Source organism: Notothenia rossii, assembly GCF_949606895.1.
Source record: "Notothenia rossii genome assembly, chromosome: 5".
Lineage (NCBI taxonomy): Eukaryota > Metazoa > Chordata > Actinopteri > Perciformes > Nototheniidae > Notothenia > Notothenia rossii.
Genome location: NC_136903.1, coordinates 30581423 through 30597693, shown reverse-complemented (window position 1 = coordinate 30597693; position 16271 = coordinate 30581423). Strand labels below are relative to the sequence as shown.

General features: G+C 39.1%; 1 protein-coding gene across 1 annotated transcript; it reads right to left on the bottom strand.

Annotated features, from left to right (window-relative positions):
- Positions 1 to 611: 611 nt before the first annotated feature.
- Positions 612 to 16006, bottom strand: LOC307038787 (uncharacterized protein). The gene is made up of 14 exons (XM_079680464.1): positions 16001 to 16006; positions 15862 to 15905; positions 15695 to 15778; positions 15540 to 15605; positions 15188 to 15285; positions 14478 to 14538; positions 14343 to 14393; positions 14214 to 14258; positions 14058 to 14121; positions 13839 to 13924; positions 13279 to 13603; positions 10800 to 11272; positions 3338 to 3381; positions 612 to 1323 (listed from the first exon to the last, which is right to left on the bottom strand). Coding segments are annotated over exons 5-14 (1167 nt in total). The 5' UTR covers positions 15205 to 15285; positions 15540 to 15605; positions 15695 to 15778; positions 15862 to 15905; positions 16001 to 16006; the 3' UTR covers positions 612 to 1322.
- Positions 16007 to 16271: the final 265 nt, after the last annotated feature.

The following is a 16271-nucleotide window of genomic DNA, read 5'->3' as shown; positions in this document are numbered from 1 at the left end:
CATGGTACCTCAGATGTTACCATAGTGTACCATAGTGTACCGAAGTACGTACCATGGTACTACCATGGTACCTCAGATGTTACCATGATGCATACCATGGTATAACCCTGGTACATACCGTTGTACCACAGCTGTTACCATGGTACGTACCATGGTACCTCCGATACTATAGTACATGCCGCGGTACCTCAGATAACTGGTACTCCATAGAGTATTCAAATGGTACTACAGACATTACCATGGTATGTATCATGATAATCACTCAAGTCCCATTGTATGCATTTTTTTTTTTTTTAAATGTGAATGCAAGTCTTATACCTTGTTTAGTATTTTTCATTGCTGGTTTTAGTTGGTTTCACTTTAGGTAACATATATTTTCATCTTCTTTTTCAACACATCTTCACATAAAATAGCCAAAGAATTACACTTTAGATAAAGATGTTCTCAATGTTGTTATTGAATGAGACAACTGAGTTCATATAGCGCTTCAATGTGGCGTTTTACTCACATATTTAGAAATATCCATACAAATGTACCCAGTCACAGACACAAATGCATTACAAAACACAGTTAATGATCAAACAGTGAGTTATAAAAAAACAATAATAGCATAAATAAAAACACATTTAAATCATCATATATGTGCAGACAAATTGAGTCTCAACAGTTTGTGCTAGCCCTCAACATTTAACTTGTCTCAAACCAAGGCATTTTCATCACATATAGCTTACCCCCATGTTCAATTGCAATACATTTAGCTATGATGTCCTCACATGTCAATACACACAATTCATTGGAGATCTTTACTTTTACAAGAAATGTTGCAACACCAGTTGGTCTTTCTGGAACAAAGTGGACCTGCACAAATTATACCATTTCATGGTTTGGATCTTCCCCTCCGTCCTCTGATGACCCTCCAGACTGAGAGACAGCAAAAGGCTATAAGATAAGATGGATCTTTATAGGGAACAGGTGTTAGCATGCAGCAACAAAATATATTTAAATGGGAAGGTAGCATTGCGGGTGAAAGTATGTGCATACAGTGAAAATAATGTTAACTCTAAGTTATAAAATAACTCCTGATACATTTTGTTAAATATTTGTAACCCAACTTCTTTTGTGTCGGATAAATCTGTATTCTTATCGTCATATAAAACTGTGTTGTCTCTTACTGCTACCTGTAATGTAGCAAAGGTCATGGATTTTAACAGAATACATTTTTTTTTTAATAAGTAAAACAATCCCTGCATGTTTATGTTGTACCATTTCATGTTGTTGATCTGTTCCTTCGTCGTCTGCAGCCATCTCTACTTCATCGTCACTCTGAGAGACAGAAAAGTTGAAATCAAATTAATTCAATAAAAAAAGAGGGGCTATTCCTGAGACAGGCATCATAAAAAGAGCATTCAAACAGGATACAAAGACATTACATGACGGACGAACGATGACCTTGTGGCAATGCACAGTGCCAATGCATAAAAAAAAAAATCAGTGACCAAGTGGCAGAGTCATCGTTAAATCCACCAGTGAGTCCAATTTCTTAAGTCTGTGGATCAGTCAATGCAAAAAACTACCATTTCATGATGTGGATCCTCCCCTTTGTCATCTGATGTCCCGCCAGAATGCTGATCAGCCAAAAGGCTACACAATAACTATCCTGATAATATAATTTTAATGAATCTAACACAACCTCATCTTCACTGTAATACATTACAGGACTGTCTCAGAAAATTAGAATATTGTGATAAAGTTCTTTATTTTCTGTAATGCAATTAAAAAAACTAAAATGTCATACATTCTGGATTCATTACAAATCAACTGAAATATTGCAAGCCTTTTATTATTTTAATATTGCTGATTATGGCATACAGCTTAAGAAAACTCAAATATCCTATCTCTAAATATTAGAATATCATGAAAAAGTATACTAGTAGGGTGTTCAACGAATCACTTGAATCGTCTAATTAACTCGAAACACCTGCAAGGGTTTCCTGAGCCTTGAAAAACACTCAGCTTGGTTCAGTAAACTAAATCACAAGTATGGGGAAGACTGCTGATCTGACTGCTGTCCAGAGGACCGTCATTGACACCCTCCATCAGGAGGGTAAGACACAAAAAGAAATTTCTCAAAGAGCAAGCTGTTCACAGAGTGCAGTTTCAAAGCACATCCACAAAAAGTCTGTTGGAAGGGGGAAATGTGGCAGGAAACGCTGCACAACCAAGAGAGATGACCGCAGCCTTAACAGCATTGTGAAGAAGAGTCGCTTCCAGAATTTGGGGGAGCTTCAAAGACAGTGGACTGAAGCTGGAGTCCAGGTATCAAAAGTCACTGTTCACAGACGTGTCCGGGAAATGGGCTACAATAGCCGTATTCCCATGGTCAAGCCACTTCTGAACTCAAGACAACGGAAGAGGCGTCTGACTTGGGCTAAGGAAAAGAAGCACTGGACAGTTGCACAGTGGTCCAAAGTCCTCTTTTCAGACGAAAGCAAGTTTTGTATTTCATTTGGAAGTCAAGGCGCCAGAGTCTGGAGAAAGGCTGGAGAGGAGCAAAATCCAAGTTGCTTGAAATCCAGTGTGAAGTTCCCACAGTCAGCGATGGTTTGGGGAGCCATGTCAGCTGCTGGTGTTGGTCCACTGTGTTTCATCAAGCCCAGAGTAAATGGAGCTGTGTACCAAGAGATTTTAGAGCACTACATGCTTCCGTCTGCTGAAAAGCTCTATGGAGATGAGGAATTCATTTTCCAGCATGATCTGGCACCTGCCCACAGTGCCAAAACCACCAGTAACTGGTGTACTGACCATGGCATTACTGTCCTCGATTGGCCTGCAAATTCCCCTGACCTGAACCCCATAGAGAATATGTGGGGTATTGTGAAGAAGAAGCTGAAAGACACCAGACCCAACAATGCTAATGAGCTAAAGGCCGCTATTGAAGCATCCTGGGCATCCATAACACCTCAGCAATGCCACAGGCTGATTGCCTCCATGCCACGCCGCATTGATGCAGTAATCCGTGCAAAAGGATTCCCAACCAAGTACTGAGTGCATTAATGGACATTTTCAAATGTTTGATTGTGTTTTGCTGTTATAAATCTTTTTTTTTTACTTGGTCTGAGGAACTATTCTAATTTTTTGAGATAGGATTTTTGAGTTTTCTTAAGCTGTATGCCATAATCAGCAATATTAAAATAATAAAAGGCTTGCAATATTTCAGTTGATTTGTAATGAATCCAGAATGTATGACATTTTTGTTTTTTTAATTGCATTACAGAAAATAAAGAACTTTATCACAATATTCTAATTTTCTGAGACAGTCCTGTATACTCTCACCCACCATTCGATCTTCATTTGAAGCTTCATCACTGGATGAGTCAGAGTCTGTAAATTGATAAAATCACACAGATGTTACACAGACATTTATACACACATTGATTGTGGGCATTTTAATTTGGCATCTCAGCAAAAAGCAAGGGTTGGTTTATACTGTATATGTCTAAGCTTTTTTAGAGTCAATATTGATTTGATATGTTTTATAACGTAATTTACATATTGCCCTACTGCTATCAAAATAGGAATAATAGCAGTATACACGAAGTGAATCTATACATGTAGGCCTACATCTAAAAAACGTTTCAAAATGTTGTAGTATACTCTGCTATAATTCGTTGAATACAGTAATGTGAGACAAAAAACACCAAATGAAATACGTCTTATATTGGCAGTTCATCCCGTTCGTCCAATATGAAGAGAAAACCCGTCCTTAACTGTCACAAGTTGTGCCTCCATACGGGTCCTCCGGTACCGTTTTGTAGTCCTGGGAATATCTACCTAAATCTGACAAATATATTTTGTACATTCTCAGGTTTTCTCTCTTTTTGTGAATGAGAATCAAAATTAAAGAACTTTTTCCAGGCACGGGTTATTCTGCCGTTTAGGGTAGCTGGTGAGTGGTGACGTGCGCGTGCCCAACTTTCGCCTCGCGCTTCCCGCTTCTCTAGCGTTGCTAGGATACAGACCGCAGTGCCAACTGCAATCTCCGGATTGTAATCACTTTGTTGCCACTACTTAGAGCTACTTTTGAACACAAAAATGTACGGGCTCTATGAATTTAGCAATGATACAATCGAAGTTGGCCGGTTAAGTTTAATTGAGGGGGAGTACGATCCTGAATTGGACAAGGAGTATCTTGTCTGGTGGCCCCAAAACGGGAAAAAGATGGCTTGGACTGCGAAAGTGTTATCAACTGGCGGTACGTTTGCATATTTAAATAGATCATACATGTACAGCTTATCATTATTATTATTAACAGTTGTTAGGCCTATGTTTTATTTGTTAATATATAGCAGTGGCGGATGGTCAATAGAGGTGCTATGGAAAGTTTTATATTTATAATAAGTACAATACTGTTTAGTATATCAAATCTAAACCGTTATATGTTTCATTAGAATCATTACCCTCTTGTCTGGGAATTAAGCACCCCAGCGCAGCAGCAGCCAACCGCTGACCGTTGCTACCCGAAAGATATGGCAGCACATTTCAGCCAATCAGCATCCTCAGCAGTGGCGGCCGGCCCATAGGGGCACTAGGGGCGCCGCCCCACCTCTTCCCACATACAAAAAAAAATATTAAAAAAAATATTAAATTAAAAAATATATATTTAAAAATATATATATTTCAAAAATATATATATTTTATATTTTTTATTTTGAATGAACAAGGTAAATATCACACAATTGGTATCAGTAAAATGTATAATCTACTATAAAATCTTGTTTAAAATTGTGTTGCGATGTCTAAAGTTACTGATAAGTCACATGTTTCCTGCCTGGCCTTGCCCTTGGCATTAGTTTATCATTACGGGGCGCTGCCCCCGAGCCAAACAGCAGCAACCAGCACGTTGCAAAAGTCTCAATAGTAAACTGTGCCGCCGAAACATAATTTCAGCCAATCAGCGCCGTCAAATATTTTGGTCACGAGAGCGCTCACGTTGGCGCCCACGTTGCTTAAGTGCGTTGACGTGAGTTGTTTTTTAGACTCGTGAGGAACTGGGCTAGTATCTATAGTAACGCAGTGTAGGCGGAGCCGTGACGTCATCTTCAATGAGCTCCCCAGAAAAACAACACAGCCGTTAGCTCTTAGCACTCAGAGCTCACAGCTCTTCATATCTGTTCAGAAACTAGACAAAAGTTAAACAAGTACAAACCACATACTGTCTGTGTCATGGCGAATACAGTCGCTGGTTTATTTATGTCTGTATAGGCCGTTGTTGTGAGTGTGGACGGTCGGAGCATTTACAACGTTAGCTTAGCCAAGCTCCATTTAGAAAACACGCATTTTAAAAGGTTTTTCGCCTGCCGTCTGTCTGCAGACTTGTCAAAGCCTTAATTCATGGTTTTTACTATCCGGTATCAGTATGTTGTTACTTCGGCATCATCTTGAAACGTGTATTACAATTAAATCACGGTCAAATATGTTCATCTTGTTGTAGTTGTAGCCCCCTTGACAGCGATTCTCTCTCTAGTTTTAGACTGCGGTCAAGCCAGCCTCCACTCGGAAAAATACATTTTTTAAAAGACCTTTGGGGACAGGGATTATAGCTCATATATGAGACTTCAAAGGTATTTTATTTTTGAAACTACATCAGAATGTCCTGATTTCTTCTGAGTGACTAGATGGGATGTCCTGCTATCACCCTGAAGTGAAATGAGTCTTTGATACTGGACAGTTTTTGTTTTATTCTCATCTAAACACAGAGGGATGACTTTTTTTTTACTCTACCGTAATGCATAGGATATTCGCGCACCGCAATATCATGTGACGGCTGGCTTGACTAGGTTTTCCCGAGTGGAGGCTGGCTTGACCGCAGTTAGTTTAGCATACTCAGCCCGACTCAGCCTGGTTGTTCCTGGCCCTAGAACCACGATTTTATGGGGCCATTACATCACCAGAAGTCCCAATTTAAGGGGTCATTTCTCCCAAAAAAAAATGTTTGACTCACTATATCAAAAGCCCAACCAAACATATTTTCCACCAGCCGCCACTGGTCCTCAGATCTGTTAAATGAAAGGCGCTCTATAATCCGTTCTAAAGTTATTATTACAAATAAAAAAAAATGTTTTTTATCTAAGAAAGTGTCGCCCATTGGAAACAGTAATTAGTAAAAATATAATTATATTCTTCAGAAAGATTATATCAAAAAAGCAGCCCTCCATAGTTCATTATCCTTCAGGTATAGCTCTCAGTTTCAAAAAGTTTGCGGACCCCTGGTATAAAATATGCCCCCATCCCCCCCATCTTCCACAGCCCCACCTAAAATATGTTTCACCAGCTGCCGCTAATATATAGTTTAAATCACCTGGCTACATAGGTATTATCAGCTAAGTATCATAAGTATACTAATGGGTGTAGCATGCCAATATGTTATATTTTCCTATACAGAGTATCATTACCAACATATTGTCATGTAAGCAGACAATGTGACTCACATACAAATGTTGATGTACCCTATATATATATATATATATATATATACATATATATGGATTGTACAAAGTAATAGGCTGAATATCTTTGTTGCTTCCAATAGATGACAAAGGTGCACTCCTCAAGATGAGGAACCGGCTGGTTGAAGGTAAAGAACCTTTGGAACAATCCGGGCCGATGGGAAAAGGCAAGAGGGCAAAGAAAAGGAGGCCTTTTCTGGAGGAAAAGGACGACGAAGTGGAACAGTCAGAAGTGAGTTATTCAAAATCGAAACACCACCACTTTATGAAGATACACACACAACCACACACAAAAACAAATATTTATATATGTTGTTGTCTGTTCTCAGGAGAGACCAAGCAAAAAACCAAGGCCGGAGTCATCGTCATCCACAGGCATTATCCAAAAATATAAGGATCTTCAGAAGGTATGTATCTGTTTTATACTAAGTCCAAAGTGCAGTGACCTAAATGTACCTAAACTGTGCAATACATACCTGGCTGCTAAATCCTCAAAACACAAGTACATTTATTTAGAACTAACTTTCCACACTGGCTTTTAAACCTAACCTTCTTTTTTTTAATGGTGTGCTTTTTGATAGGCCCAAGAGGTGAACACAAATAGTTACCAGAGGACGTTGGAAGAAAGGGTAATTCTCCCACTGGAGAGGGAGAATTATTCCCTCAGGAATGCTTTGAGCATCATTGAAGATATGTTGATTTAACTGTGCTTGAGTAAAAGGAGAAGTACTCAGATCTTGTAGTAAAAGTAGAAGCACATAGATCTTGTACTTGAGTAAAAGTATAAGTACTCAGATCTTGTACTTGAGTAAAAGTACTCAGATCTTGTACTTGAGTAAAATTAGAAGTACTCAGATCTTGTACTTGAGTAAAAGTAGAAGTACCAGAGTGTAGGAATACTCTGTTACAGTAAAAGTCCTGCATTCAAAAATTTCCTCAAGTAAAAGTAGAAAAGTATTATCATCAAAATATAGTGAAAGTAGCGACAGTAAAAGTAGTCATTGTGCAGATTGGTCCATTTCAGAATAATATATATGATATGTTTTATCATGATTGATCATGAAAGTGTTCTCAAAGCTGGTAAAGGTGCAGCTAGTTTGAATGACTTTGTATACTGCAGGGTAGCTTGTGGATTTACTCCAGGTGGAACTAAAGTCTGATTTAACACTTGATTATATTTCACATCATTCATCCACATCAGTAAAGTAACTAAAGGTATTAAATGCATGTGGTAAAAGTACACCATTTACCTCTGAATTGTAGAGGAGTAGAAGTACAAAGTAGCAAAACATTGAAATACTTAAGTAAAGTACAAGTATCTCAAAATTGTACCCAAGTATAGTACTTGTTGAGTTTATGAACTTAGTTACTTTACACCAGTGGCTATAAAGATAGAAAGACTAAGCCGTGCACAGGGGCATGAAAATGCATTTTCAAAATGCTCAACAGTGCTGCCAAAATTAGAAACTGACTGCTACACAATTAAAATAAATGCTTTTATATATTTCTATTAGATGTCACTCTTTAGCGTTTCTGTTATTATTACAACTGCTGCTTTAGTTGTTCTGACTGCTAAAATCATCTGTTATTCCGTGGGGTGGGGGAGCCGGGGGCTCGGATCCTTGTCACCTTTTTCATACCTGATGAGTTTGCATCCCTGTATGTTAAAAAGCCTCAGTCACCTTAATTCATGTAATAAAAACATCTCAGGTCAGTAACACTCAAAGCTAAATGTGCAATACCATGTTCAGCTATGTTACTATTTATAATGTTATTGTTGTTACATCAGAAGATGTACATATTGGAATGATTTCTTAACTTACAGTAGGCTATTTTTTACAATGTGTGTTGGAAGGATTTATTAAATTACTATGAATATTGTCATTGTTGAAGGCTTTTAGAGAAAGGTGAACTATAAGCCTGAATTACATAACATTTTATACCTAAAAACATAAAAGCCACAATAAATGAATCACAATTATTCTAGTTATTTTTTCCTCCCGTATTGCTTTCAACCCACCAGCTTTTATGGTGTTGTTACGTCACTAACTGTAAGCTTGTCACATACAGTCTATGGTCACTCAGAGTAACCTACAGTTAATTTAGCTGCTGGAGAAGAAAGATCATTGGGGGAGGGGGGGAGAGAGCTGTTGTTGATGGGCCATTAGTTGTGTAAATACACAGCTGAGAGCTGCCGCTTTATTCAGACTGTTTAAAAAACGGTAACAACGGACTATTTTTCTTAGCGGATGCATGTCAATTTAAATCAATACATACAACTATTTTTTAAATCAATAAAAACATTTTCTAAATCCATAAAAGCATTTAAATTAAATTGGGAGTCATGTCGTTACTTTGTTGAGAATGTGGCCATGTAATCAGTGTTGGGCAAGTTACTTCCAAAATGTAATATATTACATATTACTTATTACTCTCTTTTGAAAGTAATAAGTTACATTACAATATTACTGTCTCTGAAATGTAATGAGTTACACTACTTTAGTTACTTTTTAGTTACTTTCACCAAAATAACCGCAAAAGAATAGTTAGGTATTTTAAATGCTAAAATGTAGTTTAGTGCAGCTCATTATGCATCCAGTGAAGGGCAATGTGGTATAGCATAACAACTGTGTAGGCCCTTAAGGCTACTAACAACTTGTATTACACGGCTTAGTTGAATACTCCATTCTGATTGTAAATCATCACCTTGGTCCCATCATATACGCTGGGAAGAGAATATTTACTGTGCTTGAAAACTGGTATCACATCATCATGTGAGGTTGACTTTGTGACCTGGAGAACATTTCAGCTGCAACATCAGCTCGTTGATAATAAGCTTGGGATATGAGATATTTTTGTAGCCATTCGTGGTGAAGGCATCTGTGTTATGCATTATTTTTGACCCAACATTTCTACAGGCATGTCAGAATATGGTACTATTTTCACATGAATATTCTAGCCATTGTCTATTTTTATACCACAAGCTGCAAAATGACCGCCTTACCCCACTGTACAGGCGGGCGGGTAGTTGTTTAGATATACCTGGCACCTGCGGGCCGCAGAGGGGCGGCGTAGTTTCGGGCGACGAAGACTGTTGCTCCGAGGCCGGCGAGTCAGGCGGGAGTAAGCTAGTGTCCACAACGGAGGGTAACTTGATGTCCGCATCTGACCTGTTGCTACTGTCTGCAGTAGATGCAGTGTTGCTGGCGTTTAGTGATGGTTGCTTTAACCATTTTCGTATAAATGATTATCCACAGATCAGATGTGTGTCACTGCTGTGGAAGCACTTTGGAAATGATGCACGCGCAGCGGAGCAGGTCACGCCCACCTGACACAATTTGTTGTTTGTATTTTTCGCTACGTTCTCTTTTTTGAATGGTTGCATAACGTTCAACTTCCCCGAAGATCTCGACGCGAAGCGTGAAGGGTAAACACCAGGTTCACTAATCTACCCGCACAATTTGTCCGGTGTCGGAATGTCTCGCTATGTTAGTATATTCTTAAAAAACAAAACACCATTTAATTTCGGTTTAAAATGTGTTGTAACTGCGTTACTGAGCATTGTAACGGGTAATATATTACCCACATTTCATTAGTAATGCGTTACATTACTTCGTTTCAGCAAAAAGTTATATATTACTGTAACTCCGTTACTTTTGTAACACGTTACACCCAACACTGCATGTAATAAGCGGGATAATTTGCAGCGACTTGTTCCTTATGGGGAAAATAACACCCTTCATGCAGATGAGGATCCCTCCGCTACACTTTGGGATCCTGATCGACCGACGAAGCTCCATTAAAATATACATATCTTTGGTGAATTACTGAGTTTAGGCACGTTAACAACGTTTTAATGAAGTTGAATACAGTATATTCATATGTGTCAGTGATTTCATGTCAATTCGGCGAACATAAACATAAATGATCGTGGTGAAGATGATGATTAAATTAGGATTAAAAACCGAGAGCCGGGCTGCATTTCCTCCCGTTCGTTTTTTTCGAATAACAAAATTATTTTGTTAAATAACAACATGGTGATGTTTTGTAAATGATTACATGTCTCTTATTATAATTACATTTATCTATCACGGGGGCGGTCTCAAGTCAAGCTGGAGGTTTTCCCTTGAGCGAGGGCAGATCACGTACCAATCACGGCCCTCGCGTTTCAAACTGTCTGAAATGAATCGCTACATCTGTAACTAGGTGCCCGAACCACCACAACTGGCTCCTTTCGACGCGAAGGACGAGCGGTTCAACTCTGAGTCCCTCCCGGATGACCGAACTTCTCACCTTATCCCTAAGGGAGACACCAGCCACCCTGCGGAGAAAACCCATCTCGGCCGCTTGTACCCGCGATCTCGTTCTTTCGGTCATCATGACCCATCCTTCATGACCATAGGTGAGGGTAGGAACGAAAATGGTGCAGTAGACAGAGAGCTTTGCCTTCTGGCTCAGCTCCCTTTTCGTCACAACGGTGCGGTAAAGCGACTGCAGTACCGCTCCCGCTGCTCCGATTCTCCGACCCATCTCACGCTCCATTGTTCCCTCACTCGAGAACAAGACCCCGAGATACTTGAACTCCTTCACTTGGGGTAAGGACTCATTCCCTACTTGGAGTGGACAGTCCATCGATTTCCTGCTGAGAACCATGGCCTCAGATTTGGAGGTGCTGATCCTCATCCCAGCGGCTTCACACTCGGTTGCGAACCGATCCAGTGAGTGCTGAAGGTCGAAGACCGATGAAGCCATCAGAACCACATCATCTGCAAAAAGCAGCTTGCCCAAATGTGGACAAAATCTAGTTTACCTAACAGACTGCACACATTCAAATGGATGAAACCCAACCCAGACCTAGCTTTAAATCAGCAGGAGTAGCGATCTGACTACTACTACTGGCCGGACCAGGGTTAGGTTGTACATTTCCTGACAGTAATAGCAACAAAAAAAACAGGCATCTTTTCCTCTTAATCGACACACATACTATACAAATTGTCATCTACTTTAGATTTTTTTCAAATCACAATGGAGACTCATCACAGAGGTGATGAGTCCGCCCACCGTGCACTTTGGGACGGCCTTGGTCAAGCCCTTTGACCCCCCCAGCCTGGTTATCGTAAACGTTTTTTACTCTTACTCTGCCCGCCTCACGAGTGCCTATTTTCGGAAACTTTTTTTCACTTTCCCCCCTATTTTCCCCGGTTTTATTATTATTATTATTTTGGCTATTTCACCCGGTTTCTACCGGGGACATTGCCCGGTCTCGGGTGTCCCCCCACTGTCAGTACAGGAAGTGACGATTCTGACGAACACGTTTTTTTCCAATTTTTTTCAAATCACAATGGAGACTCATCACGGAGGACCCCCCCAGCCTGGTTATCGTAAACGTTTTTTACTCTTACTCTGCCCGCCTCACGAGTGCCTATTTTCGGACACTTTTTTTCACTTTCCCCCCTATTTTCCCCGGTTTTTTTTTTTTTTTTCGCTATTTCACCCGGTTTCTACCGGGGACATTGCCTGGTCTCGGGTGTCCCCCCACGGCCTGTGTCCAGCCCCCCCCCCCCCACTCATCCATATATTAACGGCCATTGACCATTGTTGTTGCATTTTTCTCCTCTCCTCACACTGATCGAATGGCAAACGCGACCCACTGTCGAAGGGCCTCCGCGCCGACCAGGCCTAGTGCCGGTGCTCTGGCGGTCGGTTCCTCCAAACTGCGGGTTCGACTCTGATGGCCGGGAGGGTGTGCTGCGTTGGGGTGGGGGACTTCCCCCACTCTGCGTGTCTCTTCCTTCCCGGGCCGGCAGATATGAAGCGTGACCAAGACGCACCGTCCAGGGATCCCGCAGCGGGTTGGAGGTTCCCAGCTGGAACCTCCCCACCTCCGCCGCGTATATATATATATATAATTATTGTTTGCTATTACAATAGACTGTTTCATATATATATATATATATATATATATATATATATATATATATATATATATAGGGACACCTTGTATTGTAGTTACACCCGCTATTGATTAATTCGGTCAAAATTAAACCTTGACACCGTCCACATAGCTATAGTGAAATACAAATAATTAAGCCTCTTTGATGTAATAATCGGAGCTGAAACCTCTCTGCCATATAAAACACACTTCCTTATTTATCTTTGAATAACAACATAAAAATAAAGACGATATACTACAGATGATACTATTATGATTAACCGACAGCTGTGGGTATTTGATATAACAAGATGATTTGTCTACTTGTATGATACATATTTTAACTATGTCAGCATGAGACCACTTAAGAGGGCAGTAGAAGTTAATTAAAGCCATATTTATTTTCTTAAAATTATTAGCCTCTTATTTATGTCATAAGCCTGAAAATGTTATGTATAATTATGTTACTTACAGCTCTATAGTCTAATTATTGTTTGCTATTACAATAGACTGTTTCACTTCACTCCTACATACTTTATTTCTCCCTTTACTGCACTATTGGATTAAGAATCTGCATATTAAACAATTTGCTAGAAATTATATCCATTTTAGATTCCATTGTGTATTAAAATTTCAATTATTTTCATATTTGGTCGTTTTTTTTTCTGCTAGATCCCCTTGATGGACTCCTAAATTGCCCTTGTGGTGTGATGCGGGAGACAATAAAAGGCTTATCTTAAAGTAAACCAACATTCCTCTGTGATGTTCATGGTATAATCAAGGTGAATTATCAAATGCTACATTGAAAAACAAAACAAAGCAAAACACACAAAAACTGACAAAGTGTTTCAACTTCCTGTTGCCCTTTATTCAAACAGAAATGCATTCGCAGAATGCCAGATACCCTCTTTTGTCTCTGATCTCGTTTAAGAAGATCCACATGTCTTCCATTATGTTCAAACCTAAACTTGAATGGCTCTAAGATTGCCTCCATCTCATCCTCGTCACATTCGTCAGGTTTTTCCTCCCAAAGCTTGACAGCCTTTGTTAGTTGTGCTTCCCCCATGCTCACTGCATCCAGCAAATGCACCCTGGTGCACAAATGTTTGTGTGTCACCACCCATTCCGCTGCCTTCTTGCAGTCCTGCACGATCTTAGATGTTGGCTACGGAAAAGAGAGAGAAAATATATCATACCCACTGATACATATTAAGCATTAAGTAGCTTTTTGGCTGACTAACCCAAGGAAAGGGTGTCCTTCTTGGATATGATGCATAGAACTAGGAAACAAGCCTACCGCTTCCAAGACAGAGTGGTGAAACAAATGATGAAATTGAAACTTTAGTGTGAAAGTAGATACAAACACAACTTAAATGAAATAGATTGAATGCAAATCTGACCTCAGTGATATCATCCAACTTCCTCTTCCTCACTCTGAACACTGGAGGCACCTCACCTCGCAGGAGGGCTTTAGATTTCTCCGTCCAGTGGGCAAACATTTTGCCATGATTCAAATAAAAAGGGTTGAACAAAGAAACAAATAAAGGTACTGTAGGTATAACATTGTGATTTTAACCATTTCAAAGTTAATCTAAAGTCAACATTTTAGTGGTCTCACCTTCCGAGGTCGAAATTCTCCATTAGCATGACACACCACCATTTTCGCAAAGCTGGCATGTCAGTCTAAAAAAGGAAAGAAATATATTATCACTGTATGTCAGATTAAATGTCATAATGGGATTTTGAGTTTACTTTAAATGACCAGATCAACTTACAATAGTGAAATCATAGGGTGCATCTAGTATGGTGTAAAGGGCATACTATGAAAGAAAATATATTATTTCATGTTATTACAGTATCTTAAAAACAACAGAGAATTAAATCAGACCAATAATGTAGCCTACCATCAACATGAAGATGCCACAGTCATTCCCATACAGTTGCCTGGGGAAACCCTAGCATATCAGAAAGCATTTAGTTGTTTTGTTATGGTTTGACATTTCTGTTGAATATAAATGATACAAATTGTATACTATTACCTCTATTTCCAAACAAGTCGTCTCTTTCCACGGTCCAGGATCTATTGACTGTGAAAGGTTTCTAGAATGAAAAACACAGCTGTATGAAGATCTAAACAGTTAGCTATCAAAATGATCAATATGGTCCTCTTTCATGCACAACACACACCATCAGAGGTGGCAAAAGTACACACTCTTTACTTAAGTAGAAGTACAGATACTTGTGTAAACAAATAATTTGGTAAAAGTAGAAGTACTGATACAACATTTTACTTTAAAAAGTACAGGCTTTGTAATCACACTACAATGTAACTTTAAATGCCTGTTTTTTGTGGTTTGCGTGTATGGTGCATGATGTGCCCACCAAGGGCTCGTCTTTGTGTGTTATTGTCACATTATCTAATGAAGTACAGTAACAAAAGTATTTGTACTTCGTTAGTTCCCACCTCTGTACACTCTCTTGAACATTTCCATGCAGTCAAACATTCGATTTAAGCAGGCTTCTTATGGTGCAGGTTTATTAATTTAATTGCTGGTTTGAAATATTGTTATGGTCATCATATTAACTTTAAGATTGAAATAAATTGAGGTTTGTTTCCCTTGCAACATAAAAAGGCTAAAACACAGATCCGAACTTGATCTGGTGAAAAAAAACTAAACCTCTCACAAGGGCATAGGAACATGAACAACAATGAGAACCAAATTGTTGAACAAAAGTTGTTGTTAGTGACCTCAACAGCTCTCTCATTTCCTGATCACCAAATCCAAATTGTGCATGTGCACATTTGGAATCCAGAAAGACTATGTCTCTCTGTGTTGGCTTCCAAACCTACAATTGCAGTTAATCACATTTAACTCAGCATTGCATGACAGCATCACTTCACAACACAACGAAAGACGATCACAGTACAGTGTAATGTAAAATACAATTACTTTTTAAAAGCATTAGATTTATTAGTTCTCCCTTGTAAAAGACATTGTTGATCTCAATGGGATTTTTACCTGGATAAATAAAGGCTACAAACAAATTAGTAATTTAGAATGTTCCTCATGAAATCCACGTCAGTTAGTATCAGTACTTACAGCCAACAGGAAGTGCCCAGGTTTCCACACAGGAATACAGATGGCGTCTCTGATGGAAGCATCATTCTATAAAAAAGGAAAAGTTTAAAGCAAAACGTTAATAGTCCGGAAAAAATATATTTTGTGACGAAACCAGTAGAGCATGCAATACTTACAGGTAAAGTTGAGAGTGGGTTGCATAAAGCTGGGTGTCGCCATGTTGGCACAACATACAGATCAGCAACACAAATGTTCTTCCCCTGTGGAAAATATTGATATGAGCCCAGGCCCCACAAATGTATAAGAAGGAAAAAAGTGTATTCAGAAAAAAACCGTGTTATACCTTTGATTGAGCAATTCTTTCGATAAGCTCAAAACAGGCGTTTCCTATCTGCAAAAGAAACCGAAAAAGGGTTGATTTTGTTAGCCTTAACTACATGAGCAATTAGCTGTCAACAAAATAACATAAACTGTTAACTTACGGTTGATTCAATTTCATCGGTTAAGCCAAGGGTCCAAAAGTCATCACGTGTCAGGCGACTATTTTCTATTCTGACAATCAACTCTGCCTCTGGCCTCACGATATCCAAGACATAGGTGAGCTTATATTTTTTAAAGAAATAAAAAATAATCAAAATTATTTAAACATTCATAAATAACAGTATACTTTCCCAAGGCACTTCATGGGTGGCTGGGTTTCAAGATGAGAAACACAAACCTCTCAAGAATATCAGAGCTACATTTTGCCTTCAA